The 23,076-nt window shown below is 46.8% G+C and overlaps 1 protein-coding gene across 1 annotated transcript in view; it reads left to right on the top strand.

Annotated features, from left to right (window-relative positions):
• The window catches only part of LOC135815142 (GATOR2 complex protein WDR24-like), a 28,457-nt gene extending 5,644 nt beyond the window's left edge, over positions 1 to 22,813 (top strand). Inside the window, exons 4-25 of the mRNA XM_065328392.1 lie at positions 882 to 959; positions 3,077 to 3,180; positions 3,755 to 3,823; positions 4,097 to 4,153; positions 6,875 to 7,006; positions 7,349 to 7,467; positions 7,871 to 7,968; positions 8,608 to 8,711; positions 8,951 to 9,030; positions 9,347 to 9,500; positions 10,011 to 10,106; positions 10,731 to 11,040; positions 11,305 to 11,388; positions 12,209 to 12,300; positions 16,154 to 16,191; positions 16,672 to 16,713; positions 17,343 to 17,433; positions 17,666 to 17,728; positions 18,277 to 18,379; positions 19,368 to 19,453; positions 20,012 to 20,121; positions 21,643 to 22,813. Of these exons, the coding sequence (XP_065184464.1) occupies positions 882 to 959; positions 3,077 to 3,180; positions 3,755 to 3,823; positions 4,097 to 4,153; positions 6,875 to 7,006; positions 7,349 to 7,467; positions 7,871 to 7,968; positions 8,608 to 8,711; positions 8,951 to 9,030; positions 9,347 to 9,500; positions 10,011 to 10,106; positions 10,731 to 11,040; positions 11,305 to 11,388; positions 12,209 to 12,300; positions 16,154 to 16,191; positions 16,672 to 16,713; positions 17,343 to 17,433; positions 17,666 to 17,728; positions 18,277 to 18,379; positions 19,368 to 19,453; positions 20,012 to 20,121; positions 21,643 to 21,778 (2,246 nt within the window). The 3' untranslated portion in view covers positions 21,779 to 22,813. The remainder of the gene's footprint in view (positions 1 to 881; positions 960 to 3,076; positions 3,181 to 3,754; positions 3,824 to 4,096; positions 4,154 to 6,874; positions 7,007 to 7,348; positions 7,468 to 7,870; positions 7,969 to 8,607; positions 8,712 to 8,950; positions 9,031 to 9,346; positions 9,501 to 10,010; positions 10,107 to 10,730; positions 11,041 to 11,304; positions 11,389 to 12,208; positions 12,301 to 16,153; positions 16,192 to 16,671; positions 16,714 to 17,342; positions 17,434 to 17,665; positions 17,729 to 18,276; positions 18,380 to 19,367; positions 19,454 to 20,011; positions 20,122 to 21,642) is intronic.
• Positions 22,814 to 23,076: the final 263 nt, after the last annotated feature.

The raw sequence follows: 23,076 nt of genomic DNA, 5'->3' as shown, positions 1-23,076 counted from the left end.
TGTCTAAATACTACAATTTTGACACAAATTACACATAACACGAAGCCAGGTTTTGAAAATTGTAAGTCGTGTATCTGCCCCATTTCTTCTTTATGACTTGCACAATGGTCCAGTCTGCCTAAATAACACATTTATAGCAGGGGTTATGTACCATATTAGAGAAGTACAGCCAATGATATTGCCATGTCTAAATACTACAATTTTGACACAAATTACACATAACACGAAGCTGGTTTTTGAAAATTGTAAGTCGTGTATCTGCCCCATTTCTTCTTTATGACTTGCACAATACACCAGTCTTCCTAAATAACACATTTATAGCAGGGGTTAAGTACCATACAAGAGAGCTACATTGTACATCTAGTCATACTGTCATAAACAGCCAGCATTTTTCCTGCAGCAGTCACACCACCATCATCATTATTTCCAGGGAAATCCTCTTACATTGTCAGCTCCTACGTCGTTAGATACAATAGGGGGCTGTAGGACCGGCTCGTCAAAAATAGAGAACCTGAACAAGCGTGCTCGGGACGTCTGAGCAATCGTAGTATGCCTGAGCACTCCAATAAAAACTTGATCAATGGCAAAATCGTTCGCCACAGAAAAATCATACTTTGCGGGTCTTGCGTTGCACGCTTGGAGGTGAAGTACAGAAGGCGAGTCGATCCGAGTATGACCTTTCGGACTGGACTGGACTGAACTATTCCAAAAATAACAACGAGGGGTCACGGGTGCGAGTCAACCCCTGTGACACGGATTTCTGTGCCGTGTCACCTCCCTAGTTTGAGTACGACTCCCTGGTACTAGCTTAGCTCCTCGGTGCTGTACTTTTGTTCTTTTGTTAAGCATCTTGTGGTTTTTTTGTAATTCCACATTGGCAGATGAGCTATTGGCGACGGCTGCAACTAATGGTGCTGTAGTCTTGTGGGATCTGACTCGTCAGTCTAAGAACAAGCAGGGTGAGTGCACGTACATGTACACACTGTACACTGTTTTATTGTTTTCTGCTGCACATTCCAATTACAGTGCCGATCAATGAAGTCCGATTGCGCGAGTCATCTTAGCACTGGGCGTTGTGCAGCCCCAAGCTTGTTGACACTGGGCTGTGTGCACTGGTGCAGGACGTTAACGTATTCATGAGACCAGACGTGGATGAGCAGCGCTGTTGCTGTGCAAACCCTGGGGCGATTTTCTATTTTCACAGTACCCCAGGTTGCCCTGCGCTATATATTGTATGCTGAATTTGAAATGGGCCTAGCTGCATAGTATCACACCACTTTTGGCATATTCCTCTCCCCTCTATTAATTCTGTTCCTATGGTAGTTCAACATCATTTTTGATGAAGGCATTTACCGTATTTTCCAGAGCATAAGCCGCACCCCCCCCCCCCCATTTTTGCCACGAAATACACATCTACCCTATTTATAACTCGGATGTTGAGCCATAAATAAATGTAGAAGAGAAAAGGACATATGGATACGAGTTAAGAGTAACTCTCCATCACTGTAACATGATACTATATACAGTCAGAAAGTGCAATAACTAGGCACAAAACTGACAGAGTACTGAGACATTTGACGTCCTGACACCTAGCTTCAACACATCTCCGTAGCGCTAACCGACAGCCTTCCAACTTGGAAGGTTCAAGGTTATGGAAAGACCAAAGAGGGGAAGGCAAGCGCAACGAAAACGAGCAAAAGCTACAGTCCCAACGGAACAAAGAATGTCGATTGTTACTGGACGATGACGAGACCAGTACAATATTTGACAAAGCGGTCTAACTACAATTCGAAGCAGCAAAGCAGCACACCACCCAACTTGGGTGGGTCATAAATATCAAAGATACGGAGATGTGTTGCGCTACGGAGATGTGTTGAAGCTAGGTGTCAGGACGTCGAATGTCTCAGTACTCTGTCAGTTTTGTGCCTAGTTATTGCACTTTCTGACTGTATATAGTATCATGTTACAGTGATGGAGAGTTACTCTTAACTCGTATCCATATGTCCTTTTCTCTTCTACCCTATTTATCATCGTTAATTTGATCATCGGAGTTTAAGCCGCACCCCATTGTCTTGGGTGAATTTTGAGTGTTCAAAGTGCGGCTTATACTCCGGAAAATACGGTACTTCTCGAAACCTGTTTTAAAGGGGAAGTTAAGGCAAAAATTAAAATTTCACCAGTTGTAGTCTTCGGGGTGCTGAGTCGAATGGTCTTGGTCCGAGGAAGCTGAGACGCTCCCTTCCTACTTGAATCCCAATCGAACTCGCGCACTTTCACCGAAACTGGGTGACTGCGCCCTACGAGATGGGGATTTGTATGCAAAATGTCACTAAAAGCGCCATTTTGTTCTTATAAAAGCACGGATGACCGCGATTGGCCCATATGTTGTAGTCTTTTGGACGCTGAGTCGACTGGTTTTGGTCCGAAAAGGCTGCGATGTAGCGTTCCTCCTTTATTCCCAATCGAACATGGTTGAACAAGCGGTCACGTGCTCCTGCGTACACCAGTCACCTGGTCACCGTGCCTGCAGGGTACAACTTACTAGCCTGTTTGACCTTTTTTGGGTGCAGTCCTGTCACTCGAGTTGAACTCGAGTTGAACCTTGGTGTGAAATTTGTCGCCTGCTGGCGTGGTGACCAGGTGATTTGGGCACCCAGGAGCACGTGACCGCTTGTTCAACCATGTTCGATTGGGAATAAAGGAGGAACGCTGCATCGCAGCCTTTTCGGACCAAAACCAGTCGACTCAGCGTCCAAAAGACTACAACATATGGGCCAATCGCGGCCATCCGTGCTTTTATAAGAACGAAATGGCGCTTTTAGTGACATTTTGCATACAAATCCCCATCTCGTAGGGCGCAGTCACCCAGTTTCGGTGGAAGTGCGCGAGTTCGATTGGGATTCAAGTAGGAAGGGATCGTCTCAGCTTTCTCGGACCAAGACCATTCGACTCAGCACCCCGAAGACTACAACTGGTGAAATTTTGATTTTTGCCTTAACTTCCCCTTTAATATCAGTGTCTGTCTCGGGTGTTCCTCCTTTCGTACGTTTCATCCTCTTTTTGTCTCTCCTCACAGCCCATCTGTTTAATGATCATAAGCGCACTGTCAACAAGGTCTGCTTTCATACTGACGGAAACGGCTTGCTTAGTGGCTCTCAGGATGGCACAATCAAATCCTTTGTAAGTTCCCTCATTTTACGAGATGGAAATGTGCCCGGTGGTTTTCATATGTCCAAAGTTCCATACCAAAGTTCCATACTACTTGTAATGCCTACTAATGCCAATGGGTAAAACACCCGGATGAGGGTGTTAGCCTTATGCAAACAAGGAAAGTTATTGCACGATCAGGGAAGCATCTAAGGAGCTTAACATGAATAGACATGATTGTTATGGAGACTCTTCTACAATACTCACTCTCCGAGATCCTCTCCAGCTGAGTGTGCGGCTTGCAACTCTCGACGTGGACATATCTCCAGACCATTCATGACCATGTGTATGTATTGGAGTCTGGGTTACTTCAATTACAATAGTAGGTGTATGTGCATGTACAACTGTCAATGAATGTTGCTATTTTCAGATTGTACTGTTGGCTTTTGTACACTTGCATTGCTAGTTTAGTTCACAATGAATAGTGTGATTGTTGCTGCTGCTGCTGCTTTTGCTGCTGCTGCTGCTGCTTTTGCTGCTGCTGCTGCTGCTGTCTGTCTATCTGTCTGTCTGTCTGTTTGTCTGTTTGTCTGTCTGTTCTGTGCAGGACATCCGAACACCCCCAAAAGCGTTGCAGACGTTTGACTGCAAGACTGAGAGTGTTCGTGATGTTCAGGTAAGCCCGCTGCCATGGGGATTGAGATCCAGTTTGCACCTAGTGTCTCACACAACGTGTATGTCTAGTCTGAGATCCAGGTTCCTGGCAGTGTCCCAAAGTGTATGTCACGTCTGAGATTCAGGTTGCTTGTAGTGTCCCAAAGTGTATGTCAGGTCTGAGATTCGGGTTGCTTGTAGTGTCCCACACGAAGTGTATGCGAGGTTACTTGTTTGTCAGTTGTAACAGTAACATTTGAATGATGTGTCCTTGATGTTTTCACACTGCCTGCAGGTCAACCCGCATTCGGCACATCACTTTGCCGCAGCACTGGAGAATGGTTGCGTGCAGGTAAGCAGACACATGTACATGGACGTAATCATTGTATTGGAAGTATGACTCATCTGGCCCGCTGACACCCAAGCTCCCAGCGATGTCAGCCCTGATATAGCTGTTGGATGATGCTGAGTCAATCAGTGCCACTGCATCATACGTCTGGTCTTGGTGTTGCAGCTTGACTGGCACAGTCATGAATGCAACGTGGACCCCGGTGTTACGGTGCAGGTGGTTGCTGTGGCCGTTGCTGCTGCGTCGGACGGACGCTGTGAGTTCTCAAGTGATCCACCGCCTCGCTGTGGACTGTCCCGTTTGGGTGTCCTGTTCTTGCGCATCACGTGATGCTTGCCTGGGCACTTGCTGCAGCCCACGGCCTGGCACTGCGCCTTCCAGTGGCCTGCAGAAAGACAGCAGGTGTACAGGTTGAGCGTATACGCTATGTCCCAGCGCCGCTTGATTGGGAGGTCTTTAATTAAAAGCACAGCAGCTGGCCAGGTAGTGGTTGCCCGAACACTTTGGGCACTGCGACTGTCTGGCCGACTTCAACTGGCTCTTGTCCTGTGTGTGAAGGGCAGTGGCGGACTTTGCTGTTGCTCTGGCGGGAGCTACGAGCGTTGCTGCATCTGCCCTCGCAGTCAGCCACTTTGAGAAGTCGTCTAGACTGAGTGAGTCGCCACTAAGGCCCATGGCTGCCATGTTCTCACCCCAGTGTAGCTGGAGTTGAGTGGGAAGCTTCTCTACTAACTCTTGGCGCAAGGCCGGGTTTGTCATGTGGCCTGTGCTGTTCAGTAGCTGCATGGTGGCGATTACATTGCTCACTGCGGTGTTGAATGCGAGGAGAGACTCTGCGTCATCTGCTCGGACGGGTCGACATCCCTTCGCCTTTGCAATGAGCTCTTGCACAACGAGCTCAGGGCGGCCAAATCGCCGCTTGAGCGCCTGGATGACTTGTTCAACGTTATCTGGCAACGACAGCATCAGTTGCACCGCCTCCTTGGCTGTCCCCTTAAGGCATGCTTGCAGTCGCTGCACGTTTTCGGCGTTCGTAAATCCACAGAGAAAGCAGGTAGCTTGCTGTTTAGAGAATGTTGCCGTTCTGCGAGCTGTAGGAGGGACTTCCGGTCAAATGATGAAGCGTCACTACTTGTGGTGTGGCTACGCAAGGCCTGGGTCAACGCTGATCTGCTCGAGGCGCTTGTGGCTTGCTCCATGGCCAACTGCGCGAGTTCAAGATCTTTCTCCGCCAGCCTTCGTTCCGCCACTAGGGCAGCGCGCCTTGCGCTGTGCCGGGTTGATGCGGATCTCCCACTACTACGAGTGGTTCTCGTCGAGTCAGGCGACTGCGACGACTCTTTGTCTTCAAATCTGAGGCGTCTCGGAGGTTGCCCTTTCGTTCCTCTTTCGCTCCTACGCCTACGGTCAAGACTTTCTCCGTCTGCCATGCTCGATCCGGCTTGACGAAGGACCAGTTGTTCAGTCACGGAATATGGACTCCGAAGAAGACTATTTATTTCTGTTCTTCGTCACTGAACGGAAGACTCTAGTAGTATGCACACCTCATTGTGCATTGGCACGGACATACCAAATCTGCTGTCGTCCTCTCCAGGACAAAAACTTTTATCGACGATGTGAAATGGTACAGTGCTGGCAACTGAAATCCGACCCCCTGAGCGGTGCGCTCACATCGCAAAGACCCAACACGGGATGGTAAAACTACGATGCAGAGACCAATATAATGTGGACGCACCGCTAGCTGTGTTGCCACACCTGCCGACATGTCAGTAGCCTGCCGATTTTTTAGGCCTGTCACGACCTGCCGACAATTGACCGTCTCCTGCCGACAACAGCCGTGAAAGTGTCCAAATTTGACCTTTGTGCAAGGTTTAGAAGTCATGGTCCAGAATTTTGGCTTTTACTGCTCATTACGAGTGTTTCCATAGCTCTCTCCTACAATGCAAACATCAGCTGACTGGGGGAAATCGGCAAACTCACCCTGAGTCGTGTGCACTGTAGAATCCCGCTGGTGGGTTTGTACAACGAAGCTTGGCGATGTTCAACCTTGGCCTAGGCTTATGTGCGGGTGGGTTTATCCGCTGGATTCTACGGTATATTGGGGATACTATGAAGGGGGGGGGGGGGTCCGGGGGCAAAGCCCCCGGATGATGCATTTTATTTTTTCAGTCTACTGATATTTGGCTATAATGATGTGGCAACACTGCGCTAGGGGGTCGTATTTCAGTTGCCAGCACTGTACTACATGTACATGTGTAATAAAGGCACAGCTCATAGAGCGAACAGACCTACAGCCAATCAGCAACCAGTTCCTTATAAGGATACCATCTACCCTATGGGAAGTTAGTTCTGGGAACTAAGGAAACACTGAATCATCGTGTCAGCATATTTAGCATGTAATGTATGCAAGAACCGTCCGCAAGGAGCTTCTAGAAGCCAAACCTTTTAATATGATCAGCTGCACGAGCACAACAGACAAGCTACAGCATGGACGAAAGACATGGGGGTGCCTGCTCTAGAATGTCAGTTCAGCTCCAGGAGCCGGCAGGTATTGCATGCCGTGCATGTACTAGATTAATGCTACAGACAGTCGCATGTCGTAGACAGGTCCTAGATCCTAACAGTGTCTAGTCAGCAGCATCATGCTCACATGTGCCGGGTCTAGCAAACGGCAACCTACGGAATCTACTGGAACACGTCTCTTGTCTGTCATATTTGCCGCAGATCTGGGATACAAGGAACCCAGCACAATATGAGTCCTACATCACCGCACATCAGGGCCCGGTATTCACCTGTGATTGGCATCCACAGGAGCGACACTGGCTAGCTTCAGCAGGCCGAGACAAAGTGATCAAGGTACGCTGAGAACAAGTTTCGTGTGATGAAAGTGATAAATAATTATGGTTCTTTTGCGGAAAATTCTTTGTCGTATCAGTTTGACTTGAAGTTGTGAGTCATGCCCGGTCTTGGTTTTGTTTCTTGCGCACTCTGAGAACTGTATCTGCTTTGTAATGTTATGTTGTCTCTTTGTGCCAAGCAAATTCCCAGATATCAGCAGCTGAGTGTACGAGTGGTCCCGATTTGGCAAGCAATAGCTAGCTCATGCAGTCATAGGGGGTATTATGTACCCACTATCCTACTTGAAGTACATGTACACTGCTCAAGTGCCTGTTCACATCTTGCGTTTCACTGGCACAGGTATGGGACATGAGAGATCGTCACAGTCACCTTCCGCCGCAGGAGATACACGCCCTGCACACCATTGCATCTGTCGCTCGCATCAAGTGGCGTCCCGACAACCCGTATGAACTGGCCAGGTATGTACAAGTAGACATCCACTCAATGTCATGCCACCAACATATCAAGAGTCTAAAGCAAGATACATAATTATTGTATCTGCACCTGTTGTCACCTCATGTTTTCCTCATCCACGCTAAAGGGAGTTACCGGGAGTGTGTGAACTGGCCATCGAAATGTTTGCCATGCATGGATGTGTTGCTGGTGCTGATTATTCTGCATAGCAGGGCGGAGTTTAGCGAAATAGTCAATATGGCTGCCGAGTCCTGGCAGTACATATATGTTCAAGCTAGAATAGACTCAAGCCATCCTACTTCCCCATGCTTTGCAGTTGGTGAAATGTACGTAAAATGCACTGTGTCATGTGTTTCACCAGCCATTCGTGATTATGATTCCTGTGGTGGTGACTGTTGGTGTCTACAGCTGTGCTCTACTTCTGGATTTCAACATTCACGTATGGGACATCCGCCGGCCGTACATTCCCTTTGCGTCCTTCCAGGAACACAAGGATGTGGCTACGGGTATGTGTCTGACTCTGTAGCATACGTATGCTTTGAGTTACAGTGCAATATAACATACTCTGGGTATGAGATACATACATGTGCTCTAGGATACGATGTGCTATTTTCAACTATTTTGACGACTGTGCATTGTACTACACTAGCCATTTGACGTTGGATATACCAGTGCAGTATCAGCAGTACCTTGGCTATATTGAACATTTTAAAGGCAGTCCAATTCTCTGGGTGTTGCTGACGTCCATTTCACTTTTTTTCTCCTTTATTTCAACCTAAGCTTCATCGGCAGAAGAACAGCGTGTAGTTTGTTGATCCAATATCTAACATTGTTCTGATAAAGGATTGCAATGTTGATGACACCCTGGCTCTTTCTCAGCTAGAATCAGTGCCAGGAGGCGGCGCTTGGACTCCATGGTCTGTTGTTGACACTTGTGCCCAGATTCTTCTGTTTGGAAAATGTCCCATCAGCCGCCGCTTCTAATCACATCTGCAGTGCCAGCTAGCTGCAGTCGTGTGTATATGTGATTTCAATTTAATGAGGGTGTTGACATTGTCTATTGACTTGGATCATGTTAGATTGTAAATTGATGCATTGCTCTGGCCTGTCCTCTTGTGTTTCCTACATGTATTTCATGATACCAGGTATTGTGTGGCAGAAAGAAGCCAGCTATCTTGTGTCAGGAGCAAAGGACAACTTTCTCTACTTGCATCATCTGGACGATGCGCATCGCCCCACAGAATCTGCTGTAAGCTATATTGGAAATACTGCACATGTCCATGCTGTGTAGCTGCTTTGCATGCGCTATCTATTGGAATTGATTTGTGGCCATGCTACTTTTTCAGGTGTTTCACTGGTGTTTGTTCGCTTTTACGTCCTTGTGTGGATGTGCGCGGTGTATGCGTGCACGCATGAGTGTCTGTGTATGTGTGTGTGTATGTGTGTGTGTGTGTGTGTGTACACTTGTATTGTTATGTATCCGTGTAGCCTCCTCTTGGACTGGCACTGGGCTGCCGTGGTCACGTTTCTCTGGCTGTCAGCGATGAAATCAAGCGTGCACATTTCAGGTATACATATACTTCGACTTGAGTTCTATCACTTTTAAAACCATTATAATTATGTCGATGGATTATGTTCGTAGCTGGGATTGTCTGTTAAAGGAAATGAATGGTCTGATTGATATCTGCAGTGTGAATATTCTTTGCGTATGCTAGTGTTTCATTTGTCGCATCTGGGAACCATGTGGCACTGTCACTTAAATCTGACCTGTATATTGCCCCAACTCGAGTCCAGTATAGGTGCTGCATGTGTGCTGCTAGATGTTGCAATATGAAATTGAAGTAACAGCAAGATTACGATACTTCGTCACGGTGTCCACTGCAGCCAAACACCCATTCCTCCACCTCCGCCGCAGCGACCGTCCTACACACAGCCAGCCTTCTTCCGACACCTGACGCCGGCGCAAATTGCAGCGCCTTCCGTTGCCTCCGATCTCATGATGCACTTGCGACAGCTTCCGGCTACGCCTAATGATGTGGTACGAGTGTGTTTGTATTTGTAGTCGGATAGGAATTATGGCATTTTCATATTTCTGCTGACCATCTACTTCAAGTAGTCTGCAGTGTTCAGTTTTTTGGAGTTATACGTGAAATTGCGAGTTGTTCATGCTCGTGTCTGCTACTCTGAAACCAACAGGGGAATGATAGGAGGGAGCGAGGGAGGGAGAGAGAGAGAGAGAGAGAGAGAGAGAGAGAGAGAGAGAGGAGGGGGGGGGGGGGGGAGGGAGAGAGAGAAAGAAAGAAAGAGAGAAGAGAAAGCGAGAAGAGAGAGAGAAAGCCTGCTATGGGAGGATATGCAGCTGTGGCCTATTTCATTATTTATCGTGGTTCATTCAGTGTCTAGATGGCTGTGCTGCACCCGCGGAGGGGGTTTCCTGGTAATTCAATGTATGGAAACACCATTGGCTTTGCACCTGAATTGTGTATGTCCTAAATCATTTGACAACCTCTTGCTTACCCTGGTTATACCGTGCTGTACGCTACTGCAGAGTGACCTGGACTGGATGGACGTGTTTCAAGTGCTGGCTAAAGGCTACAAGCTCGATGGCTTACCGCTAACCCAGCTGTTTGAACACAACATGGAGGTGTGTACAAGTATACAGTCACGCACTATGTGCATGTGTGTGTGTGTGTGTGTGTGTGGGTGGGTGGGTGGGTGGGTGTGGGTGGGTGGGTGTGTGTGGGTGGGTGGGTGTGTGTGGGTGTGCGTGTGTGTGCGTGCGTGTCTGTGTGTGGGTGTGTCTGTGTGTGTGTGTGCTGCTGCTGTGTGTGTGCTGCTGCTGTGTGCTGCTGCAAGTCATCCCGTGGTTTCGACCTGCATAGCTGTGCTAATTTCCTGTCCAAGAAGTAGAGCGGATCCAGTGCTGAACTCAGTGCTGTCGACCCCTGCACAGGGGACACGTAACCATTTGATGGCAGTGTTACCAAGGACCAAGGGTGTGTGTGCGTGCGCATGCACCTATCAATGCACTAGGGTGGCTAGGCTACAATGTACTCTAACTTCAGAAGTTTTAGATATGAGAGCAAAATGCTAGGTTAGGTGAACAGAAATTTCAGGTACAGAGAAGTTGTTCCTGGATGGTGTGTGTGTTGTGTTTGTGTGGCTATTGAGATGGACCAAAAGTACCGAAAAAATGTTAAAGTACATGTACACCAAATTTTGTGAAATTACGTTAGTAATTTTCTTGTGCGTGTTGTGAATTGTACAGGTAGCGAGGAAGTACAGCCGTGTTCAGGAAGCGCAGGTCTGGCGCATTCTCAGCCTGATCTACGCACCCATGGACATGGCAAGCGGCTCTCACCACCCGGGCTCGTTCAGCATCTGCTCGGAGAGTCATGCTGCGGTGGTGCCCGCCAGCAGCGCACGAAGTACCATTGCACCGACGCCAGAGGCAGGGGCCACCGGCGGCGCCATTGGGCGCCAGACCGCCTCGCCAGTCGAGTATGCCGGCAGTGCTAACGAGTCAGCCATGTCGGACGGAGCTCACAACGGCAGAAACTCCACCAGCTCCCATAGCGGTAAGCATCTACTGCCATATCCATGGTAACTGCCGTATGCATGGTACCAATCCTAGAGCATTGGGGTTTTCAAGTTTGGTAGGTTAATTTTTCAACCACTGTGACTTTGCCTGTTGTGTGCCAGGTTGGCTGAAATGGTCATATGGAGGTGGCTTGAGATACAAAATCTTTTCAGACATTGTTCATTACTTCTGTTGCTCCCCAAGCTGTCCGTTGATTCATCTGCGTATTGACTGAGCAAGGCATATTCCTGATTTGCTGTAGATGCTGAAGATAACGGGTCGGACACGGGTCACGAGTACGATGTCGGTCCCGATTTGGAAGAACTGAATAACATCGCCAGTGGAGGTGAGTAATGCTACGGTCAACTTCGCTAATAACGACTGCGGATATAACGACAATTCGCGAATAGTGACAGAATTTCCATGCCCAGAGCAAAGTCCCATCCAACTGGAATACATACAATGAGACTTCGGGTATAACGACACTTCGCGAATAAGAACACTTTTCTGATGCCCCGCCGAGTGTCGTTATAAGCGAAGTTGACTGTACATGCCTGAGCATGTGCAGTGGTGGGGAATGACATCTGACCTTACAGATATATGCATGTATCGGAGCCGTGTGCACTGCACCACCCAGTACTCATATTGGAAATGCGTTGCATACCGAGTAAGCCTACACTGAATATGAAACAGTGTGTTGCTGTGGGGCACAGTAACAGCAGTGATATCTTAATTCCTCATTGTTGGAATTTCTTTGAACGGACACAGCAGGCAGGGGAGTGGGTTTTACGCAGACTTACAGGTACAGGCACCATGATTTGTACTGGACTGAGAGTAGTTTACCAGTACTAGGCAGTAGTACAGATGCTCTGTTTGGAGATGATCTGATAAGTGATCTGATTGGTGATCTGATAGGTGATCTGATTGGTGATCTGATAGGTGATCTGATAGGTGATCTGATTGGTGATCTGATAGGTGATCTGATAAGTGATCTGATTGGACTCGCGCTGTGCTGTGAATGGTTTGTACATGTACTGTGTGTGCATTTGCAACAGGACGTCTTTGGTTGAATGCAAACTGTTGTGCACGTGTGTGTGTGTGTGTGTGTGTGTGTGTGTGTGTGTGTCGCACGTGTGCGTGTGTGAATATGCGTTTGTTTGTTCTAGGCTACCTTGACGAGGGTACAGATGATCTAACATTTGGCTTTGCTGACCCAATAGGGAGCGATGATGCACTGCGAAACTTGGAGCTGCCTAGCGTAAGAAATTTCATTCTGTGAAAAACTGAAAATGTGTTCGCTTTTAGTATTGCAGTACGTGTCTCCCACTTTGTGTCAAGGAGCACGCTTACTATGATGGTGTCTAAGTGGCTTCAGGCAATCAGGGGCATCGGAACCAGTTCGGCAGGTGCGGCCAAAGCCGCACCAATAATTGTATCCTGTGATTTCTGGAGCAATGAAATTTGGGCCCAAGTTTCCTAAAATTTTCCCCCGGGGGACGACCCCCAGGACCTCTGCCTTTTCATGACTGCACCAATGTTGAATACCGTATTTTCGGGGGTATAAGCCGCACCGGGGTATAAGCCGCACCCCCCTTTTTGAGGCAAAATATTGACTAAAAGTTGGTATTCGGAGTATAAGCCGCACCCACAAACCAAGATTTTTCACACTCATTGACAAATGGCCTTTCTACAAATTTATTATGGTTATGGAGTACCCTGTTCACAACAGGGAAAGATTCCAGCCGACACTATTTATACACAAAAAGTAGTATTATCGTATCGCTGTATACTAGGATGTGTGGAAACCGGTACTTGCAGTACGCAAAATAGAGTCCCCGTATACGCGTACCGTATGGTGTAGCCCGCGCACTATAAAACTAGTAAAAGTGCCAGGATAGCAACACAGGCGCAAAGCTGAGTCGAATGACATGTCACATGACGTCAGCATGCATACTGATGTATGCTAAGCATTCATTCGCGCAAGCATATTCGGTGTATAAGCCGCAGGGGCGATTTTGGTCCGATTTTTAGCGGAAAAAAAGTGCGGCTTATACCCCGGAAAATACGGTACCTTCCAAAGTCCCTGGGCTTTGTCACGACCTGTTGCTAGAACTTGCTACTGCTTGTACCTTTGAATAATCTACTAAGTGTCTGGTGGAGCTGTGAGTTGGTTATCCGACCACCTTCAACGTTTGGGTAATCAAAATGTTGGTGTGCCGCATCCTTGCATGGCTTTAGGGGCCATCCGTAATAATCGATCTTTTTCACGAAACGAAAAAGTTTAGTTATGACCCACCCCCACCAATCCACCCTCCTGAAACGAAAAAATTAATTGACTTGAGGCTTTGGGCAGAAAATGATCTTGATTGGTTGTTGTTGTTTTTTGTTTGTTTCAAGTAGGGCTGAAACAATTATACCGATAACTCGCATATCGATCGTTAAGAGTGCAATCGATAATCGTTAAGAGTGCAATTGATAATCGTTAGTGTTCAAAACGAGTGCTAACGATTTATTATGCTTACATATCAGTGACAGTATTCTAGCCCTTGCACTCCATCCGATAGTGAATACGAGTACAATCATGTACTTCCAAGCGCGGTAAAATTAATTTGTGGCTTTGAAAGAGATCGGGAGAGAAGACTTTGCCTTTTGGGTTCATTTCTGTGAGAGGTTGGAGATCAGAGCAGTTGCCAGAGGGTGATGACAAGATTCTTTGCAACATGAAATTCTCTAGTTCATGTTGATAAAACCAGCCAGATTTCCACAGATGTCAACATTGCGGTGCCACAAATTTCTAATGTACCAAAGGTATCATGGAATTTCTTCATAAACTGGTGTGCGAGGTACACGAGTAGAGCCGACAAGAATCGATAAAACCAATATATCGATCGTTAATGATATTGGTTGATCGTTAAGAGTTATTGGATGATCGTTTCAGCCCTATAAAATTGTTTGTATTCTTTATTTAGAGTGGGAAGTCCAAAACGGGTCCTAGCCTAATAACAATGGTCCCACTAGTGAGGGAATGCTGTATATCTGTGCATAAGGATCAGAGAGTGTAACAGCAACTATTAGGGAAAGAAAAAGAGAGAAGAAAAACAACTCAAAACAGGAGTTGCGACTTGCATAGGAAGAAAATAACGGAAAGAGCAGTGCATACAGCATTTGTAAAGAGGCTTATTTATCTGGTAAGCAAAAAGGCAAGAGCCATTGACTTAAAGCGATTGCGTTTTCTTTCTTGCCTGACCACAGCGGGGAGCTGGCTCCATAAGATGTTACAACATGCAAATATCCTTTGCATGCAAGCACTATGAAAGCAACATCTACTCTTTTTTTAAATTGTTTTTTAAAAGGCCCAACCCTGCCCTGCCAGTTATGTGGACTTACGGGAGTCGCCATTGCAAATAATTGTGGAAAACCAAGATCAAACATGGAAAAGAAAAAGACCCAGCCCTGCCCTTCCAGTTACGTGGACTTAAGGGGGTCGCCGTGGCGAATAATAGTAATACGAACTAAAGAGTACAAATGAGGGGAAGTGTTTTTTGCTAATTTTTTGGGCGGGCGACCTCGCTTCAGCTGGTGCCCCTCGGCCTTTTCGGGCTGTTGAAGACGGTAGTTGCTGGTAAATGCCATGTCGCAGCCATCAAACTTGCAACAATGGCACGCTCGTTTTGCTGCTGGTGGTTCTGCTGCTGATGTCCCGGTCGTCTATGCTGTGGTAGCTGAAGCATTGGCAGCTGACGATACTGTGGGTTTCTCATTTAAGGCCTTCCTGTATTGTTTCCAGTTGGCCGGATGAACTAAACATACATGACGGTCAGCATCACGGACAGGCATAAATATGTAGCTGCAACCAAACAGGCAGCGATCTGGCTCACCAGACGGTAACCCGGAATCAAGTAGCAGCTGTGCTTTACCCAGAGAATGGTAAGTGCGGCATTCAAGGTATGTGGAATAATGGCCAGCAAGATGCGCACTGGGTGTGGGGGTGAACATATGGTCACCGAGAGAACGAAGAAGGGCAACAGCTTTGACAGCCTCAACAGGATGGGCAACGCAATGTTCACAGCTATCATCGTCACACTTCGGAAACGTTGTCTGGTACGTGGAGCGTGAAACATGCAGAGAAATTATAGCAGTGACCGAGTCTCCTGCATTGCTGCATCTTGTTCAATGACACGTCGTGACGACTTCACAAAAGTAGCCAGGTCCTCGTGGTCTTCATAACGTTCCTCACAGTCCGTGCACGGCACACCACTGGGTATGACTGCATGGCTATCAAATGTAAGCTTATCCCAGTATCCACTGAGGATGTCAATTGCCTGATCCAATACAACGGCTTCCGGCCTGGCTGTGTCCTCCTTAGATAATCGCTGCTGATTTGGTGGAAGCTGTCCCTCCAAGTGATTTGGCAGTGTGACTCCCACCAGTGCCTTGGATAGCTGCGACCCTGCATGCTCAATGTCATTGTGTGCCGATGAGTGCATTCAGACAGCGGTCTTTCCAGAGGCGGCCATACGTCAGCAGGTTCACCACATGCTTTGGACCGAAATCTGGTCCACCGTCAACCAGCAGCGAGATAATCTTTCTCTGCGCAGCCGGCACTTGACACAATAGGTTGGTGAGGTCGGACGCATGGGCACTACTAATAGCAGAGTGAAATTTGCTTGCTCTGGCCACTACATGCAATGGTCCTGTATGTGGAACCACCTAGTGCAACCGCCCATGCTTGTCAAGCTTGAAGTCTTTGTTTGATTGTGATGACATTGTTGAAGGCGACCAACTGACAGATCTGGTGCCATGTCGAGCGACAGGTTGACGACTCCTGCTGCGGCTTCTGACTCTCGATGTTGAAGGTGATAACGAGCCTTTGTCTTCCAGAATCATGTACCCTGATGGTATAAGCTTTGAAGTTCGGAATCGAAAATCATGGTCCGGATAGCGTGGAGCATCGTCTTCCGGGAAGAAGCGGCCGATCTGGTGATAATATCACATACTTTTTCTTGTTTTTATTCAATGGATTATTGTTTTTGAGAGTGGGCAATGTTCTTCGAGATAAAGCGTCCTTTCTTCTTGTTGTCTACGTGTGCTTGTATGTTCTGCATGTTCAGGAAGCGTTTCAGCCTCGTGACGACATAGAGGACCCAGGGTTAGTGGGTGCTGCACACTTTGATGTCTGTGATGAGGGAGACTGATTTGAGCACGCGAGAGAATTCCAACACAATTGTCTATGTGCATGGTTTACTGTGTGTCCACACATTGCTTTGTCTGCTGTCTGTAGTGATGTAATGAACGGCAAATTCCGCAATTCAGGAAATGAATTAATAGTCAACAATACCTCGTTTAGATTAGAAGTGATACACTTTAACAATCGAATCTGTGTTTTGACGAGCCGTTCCCATCCTCCAGAATGTCCTTGTCGAGACACTTCAACCTGGGTTGGGGAAACCTCAAAGCAGCCGGAAGTGATCTTTCCTGGAAATACTGCTGGTTCTATTAGATTCTAATCATCGTCCTTACATCCCTAGTTGTATATAATGCGTTGGTGTTGACTTGTTGATTTTCTGACCGCTTGTTTCACTGGCATACATGTAATGTTATGTGAACTTGTTGCTGGTCCCATGTACAGGTCACCGTCGTATTTGTCAGACAATGATGACATGCTGAAGGAGTAAGTACGTGTATGATGCTGCTGGCACCGCGCACCGTGTTGTTGAATTTGTGTTCAACCTTGAAGCGTTCTCCTTGGCAAAACCGTTTTGTAGTTTTGGTGCACACGACCGTCAGTGCTTTTCCTGATCTCTTTCTGGCTTCCGCTGCCAGTGCTGCTGACTTGAAGAACCAATTTAGTTATGAACGACCTTTACTGTCACTACCAGCGAGAATGCACGCACACACGCACGCGCGCGCGCGCGCACACACACACACACCACACACACACATGCACACACACACACACACACACACACACACACACACACACACACACACACACACGCGCGCATGCACATGCACGCACACGTATACACACACGCACACACACACACACACACACACACACACACATACACGCACGTGTACACACGCACACATGCACTTCCTGTCATGCGCGGGGTTTGTCGTGCCTCCGGCACAGGACTGCCAAAGCTGGACAGGCTAGTATCATTGGTGTCGACTTGTTCCTCCAGGAAGACAGCTATGATGTGATGCATTATTGTGTGGGAGCATTCCTTCTTTCGCTCTTGCCGTGCTGACCCGTGTCATGTGCCGTGTGCGTGCTTCTATCTTGCTGCTCTGCAGATCCAGCGAGTTGTTGACTGTTGGTGCATTGCATGCTGCCCAGCGTGGATCATCGGTGACACCCAGTCTATCTGCACTCAGTGATCTCCAGGTACAGTCATCATGACATGCACCGTGTTTCATACTCTGGAAATCAATACAGCATTCATTGCACTGAACTGACTACTCTAACTGTGGAATTTAATCCGAAATATTAGAGATTGTGTACAAATACTTCGAAGTAAGTGTGGCGAAAGAGCTTTTTCTATCCTTTGAATTGGGCGTGAATTACATGTCTTGAATTTTGATGCCGTTGTTCGGTATTTTTGTGTTCTCCTGGTTAGGGTGTCCCACCATGGGATTTCAGCCCTGTCGTCTCGGACATGCTTCACTTTTATGCCTATCAGGTAGGTGTGAGCGTCATGAATTTGTGTGCATATGTGCGTGTGTGTGTGTACGTGTGTGTACGTGTGTGTACGTGCGTGCAGGAATGCACGTCTACATGGTTCATTTTAAACTGCAGCTGTCAGCTTTGTGTGACACTAGTTTGTGCTGGCGGTCAACGTTGTTCTGCTGTGCATACCGGGTGTTGATTTTAGAGTCAAGGTGTGCAGCCTATCATAGGCCTTCGGAGATGTTGACTGTATGCTGTCCAGTCTAATGTCAGTGTATTTGATTGAATAGAGTGGCTTCTCATCTATTACATAGCCATACGGGGCAGTCATGTTGGTTCCAACTCCACTCAACCCCTGCAGCTATGGGTCACATGATGTCGGCCATGTTGGTTCCATTGTCCACATGCCATTATCCCTTTCTGCACAAATTTAGTCACATGACAAAAAGATGTGAAACCACGCTATTGTTGATTCTGTGCTATCAAGCGCAAAGTCTGTATTTAGTGCATTATAATTTTATAATTATGTGGTTGACTTGTTGATTGTGTGCTGCTGTCCAGGGCAATGTCCAGCTGACGGTCAGTATTCTGCTAGTGCTAGGCGAGAAGGGAAAGTCTTTGATCGACACTACACAGCAGGAGCAGTGGTACCAGGCCTATGTCGGTGCGTCAAAACATGCAACCTACATGCTGAAGACCATGGGAAACAAAATGTTTAGGAGTTTGCTGAACTTTGTCCTTCCTTTTAAGCATGAATACATCGGCTAACCATCCGAGTTTGGAAAACCCATACTAAGGAAACGTTATGTGTATGCTGTTGTATTGCAACCACCAGACTGTGCATGCATAGGGGGGCAGCCAAAGAGGTGTAACTGCAACGGTTACCATTCATTCATGATCATGAGCTTTATTTGTAAGGCGATGATCTATGTGTATATACAAATGCATGTACGCGGTACTCATCCAGCGGATGTGATATGACATCATAGCATCTTTGCATTATGTCATGTGAGTAGTGGGTTGCTTGTGGCTTTCTCGAGTGTTTTCTGATTCAGATATTTGAAGTATGTAATGAGCATGATTGGGGACTTAGATCTTTCACGCAGCAAGGGTATAACCGTGTCTTGCTCTGTTGTTAGTCAGAGCTTTGTGTTGATAAAACACTCATCTGAGTGATTGCTGTATTAGAAGAAAAAGCTATCATCCTTGACTAGTAGTACTGGCTCTTGGCAATGGGTAAAAGATGTGCTGGTAGGTTATAGTTCCACGTTTAGTGTGTCTCGATCTAGCATTGTACTTATCGAGAGTCCCCTGTGGCTATGCACCAGCCAATATTCATAGTAGCAAACTGTCGTTAAATTTGTGTGTGGGTATGTGTGTGTGTGTGTGTGTGTGTGTGTGTGTATGTGTGTATGTGTGTGTGTATTATATGTGTGTGTGTGTGTGTGTGCGTGCGTGTGTGTGTGTGTGTGTGTGTGTGTGTGTGTGTGTGCATGTGTGTGCGTGTGCGTGTGTGTGGTACATGGTGTGTGTGTGTGTATGTGTGTATGTGTGTGTGTGTGTGTGTGTGTGTGTGTGTGTGTGTGTGTGTGTGTGTGTGTGTGTGTGTGTGTGTGTGTGTGTGTGTGTGTGTGTGTGTGTGTGTGTGTTAGATCTGCTATCTCGTTACCAACTCTGGACTGTGTCGGCGCTAGTCATCAGACTGTGCCCATTGAAGGCAATCAATCAATTGAACTTGGTGAGTCAGTAGCGTGTGTATTATCGTGTGTACACAACTTCTTGTTGAATGGAGTGGATGTGCACGAGCAGAGTATGAGGATCACATCGCATAGTAGGTCAAAACAAGGTTTACAAGTGAAAACAATATGTTGGACTTTCACACTCGTGCGTAATTTAGACGGAATTTACATGGATATGGATGCAGCGAATGGGTTTTTCGATCCTTTGACCACTTTGTGGTGGATCTGATCTACTCGCCTCCCACCGCTTTGTTAGTTGGATCTGCGCCTTGATCCTTGATGATGGTAGTGGCGTTCCTATGCAATCCATGTGCGAAGAGATTGGCTCTGGGTTCGTGTCATACAGCATCATGGAGAGATCTTTCACTCCCACTCCGCGATGGCACCACAGAAGGGTTGGAAATGAGGGGAGCGCTCTGGTGGGATTTACGGTACTAAACTGTAGGTACATGCATGTGTAGGGCTTGCTGTTTGCCAGTAGCCACCTTTACTGGTGTGCCGGAAGTAGGAGGCTTAGTCTAGTGTGGATGTACGCGTCTTGTTGTTGCTACTTGCAGGAGTCCACAGCTGTGGCTACCCAGTGTGGTATCTGCACCAAGATGGTCATGAAGAAAGGATCATCGTACTGTGACAACTGTCACAAGGTCTCCAGCCTGTGTATTGTGTGGTAAGCTGCCTATGCCGTTGCTAACTGTGCTCAAATCAGTCAGGATTTTCTTGCGTGTCTTTTGCAACTACTTCAAAACTCCCATAATTTCAAAGAATAGGGAGCATGCTCTCTGTTATTATTATGCACTGATGATCTTGTAACGGTGAATGAGAAGCACAGGATAAGTCACATCGGCAATTTGCTTTGAACTACGTCCATAATAGTTCTATTGTATTAGAGAGGTTGTGACAACAGAAATTCGTAAGATTTGGTCATTTCAGCCTCAAGTAACGAAATCATGTGAACTGCCGTCAACTTTCGACGGAGAAAAAGAGCTCAGCAGCGAAATTTATGTTGTGCCAAATGCTAAGAAACATTGTTATGCGCAATCTCTCTAGTCATTGTTATTAGTGGTGAAACGAATATACCGAATATTCGAATATTCGTTCGGTTTGTCAGATTCGAACAAATATTTCTCATGGCGAATATTCGTTAACCCGGTATGCAGAGTTTACTGGGCGACTTCAAACTTCCGTAACTTCGCGAATACTTGACCGAATCACTTTATCGAAAGGTCTATCGGCATTAGAACACTCTCAGCTGTCGTCTCGAAGCAACCCAAACGCGATCCGAGGTCCTGGAATCGAGTTATGGCGGTCGAACGAAAATCACGTCTCAAGCTGGGTTTTTAGCGTGTAACATGCACTTCAGCTGGGGATTTTGTGAAAATTGACCTAGAAATGATGGAAAATATGCGCCTTCCTTTGTCATGCATACAATAGTGACAATATCCAATAAAATGAATGAGAGGAGGGCGTGTGATGTCATCTGTGTTAACGAAAGAATATTCGTACGTTCGTTAAGCCAAAGAATATTCGGCTACTGGGTTTTGATATTCGTTTCACCACTAATTGTTATGTTGACATATCCCCTGGCCTGACTGATGCACTAATCACATCATTTGGACGAGGTTTTCTTACAGTATTTTCACACGGAGGTTTCCATCTTTAGACGAGTCAGACGGGACTGAAACTGTTAATTGTTTTCGTGAGGAATTTCAGCCTGGGTTGAATGGGATTTGCCATTTGAGTTACATGTAAATCATGTCTGAAACGTTAGTCCCGTAGGCTTACCTGTTGGAATATCATTGGGCCTCAGCCTACTTTTAGGGTAGATATTTATTGAGAACTGTACCGTCATATCTACATGTATATCAGCCTTATCAGGTGGATTTACATTACGGGAGTGAGTGTATACGGAACACTTTTAACACTCTACTGTGTGTATGTACCTTTTCTCTGCACTACGAGCCCTGTGTATTGTTCGAGCTACTCTGACCAGGCACAAATGCCAACCAAGTGGAACAGTGTAACGCTACCGTCCACCTTTGATACTGCAGTAGTATATTTGATATTTGATACCCCACACTACGTCGCAGTAGTCAGCAGTGCATGTCTTTGACTCCTGCTTGTTTTATCATGTCGAGCACCGCTACAAGCCACTGTCCCTCTCTGTGTTGCCGTTGTTGTTTTTTTGCAGTCATCAAGCCGTGAGGGGCGTGTATGCCTGGTGCCAGGGCTGTGGCCATGGTGGACATCTTGAGCACATGCGCGAATGGTTTCAGGCGTCCAGTTGGTGTCCAACTGGCTGTGGCCACAAGTGTGAGTTCATGTGAGGATGCCGAGACGTCATTAAGTCTTGTTTTGAACTGCTACGAGTAGCTGCAACGACTCAACCCAGGCAACAAGCTGGGTGCACCCGTCAGGAACTATTAATTCTCGCTGCACTTACTATTTGCTGCAGAGTAACCATGAGTGGTGCTCCATACCGGTCATCATCCGCGCCAGGAACGGATTTCAGTGCCAGCACAGCACACCGTGGTTCCAGAGTGTCATTTTCCAGGCGACGGCGGCTGATGTGACCGGTTTGACAAGTCGCCCTTTCACTGCACAACTCCTGACAGCATGTCTGAGTGTGTCGGTATTGTATGCCTTCATCCGTGTGCCATTTACGCCATTCCTAGCGTTGCGGTGCTTGCCCGACTTCACAGACGCTGCTATTGCTATTTTGCTAATGAATAGAGGAGAAAACATCTTGGTGAAAGTAGCAGTGAATACCACCAGCCTCTGGAAAGATCTCCTCGTTGATGTGCAGTGCATGTGAAAACAGTGGCCATGCATGCACTTTCAGTTGTGCCTTCTTCTTTTTTAAGTACAGTGCTCATATTTTTTGGACCCTTTCCCGCTGTTTTGGACAGTTCACAACACATAACCATCCATGACATGTCACAAGTGCAGTCTACAATGAAGCACATGTGCTTATATAAACAAAGGGAACTATTAAAAAACCCTTTCAGGGTTCGCTGCTCTAAACAGTGGAAGATTTCAATATATATATTTTTAAGACAATGCAAACAGCTAGCGAACTCAGCAATCTCATCCTGTTTGCCAAGCTGGCATGGTGTTATCATTATGTTGCACGTTCTCAGTTCTGTACCGCATTGTATACGGCCCAGAATGACGTGTATACACGGACAGCTCACGAAACACAGTCATGCTATTAATTTTGTGCTCTACGACTCGTAGGATCATGAATTGTGTGTATCACTCGACTCCTCCCCTGTCCATTTTTTATTGTATCTTGTTTTCTGTTTTCTGTCTCACACCGTGTCCCATCCCTTGTTTTATTTGATGTTCTATACTGTTCTGTACTCACTGTCTGCCCGCTTTCGTAAGAACACAGTCTGGTCTACCCACTGGCTAGGAAATTAGCAAAGTGAAGGTTGTTTGGAGAACAATGGCCTGTATGCCCTATTCTTCTTCTTCCACCCGGTCAAAGTCCGACCCTAGCTCCTGACTGTCCCCGGGGAAAATTGCGATTCCGCGGCCGCGTTTTTTTCCGCGTTTTTGCGATTTTTTAAAAGACCGCGTTTTCCGCGATTTTCCCGCGTTTTTTGAACTTTTTTGTTGCACT

Source organism: Sycon ciliatum, chromosome 4 (assembly GCF_964019385.1).
Source record: "Sycon ciliatum chromosome 4, ocSycCili1.1, whole genome shotgun sequence".
Classification (NCBI taxonomy): domain Eukaryota; kingdom Metazoa; phylum Porifera; class Calcarea; order Leucosolenida; family Sycettidae; genus Sycon; species Sycon ciliatum.
Note: the sequence above shows the minus strand (reverse complement) of the source record. Positions and strands in the feature narration are given on the sequence as shown.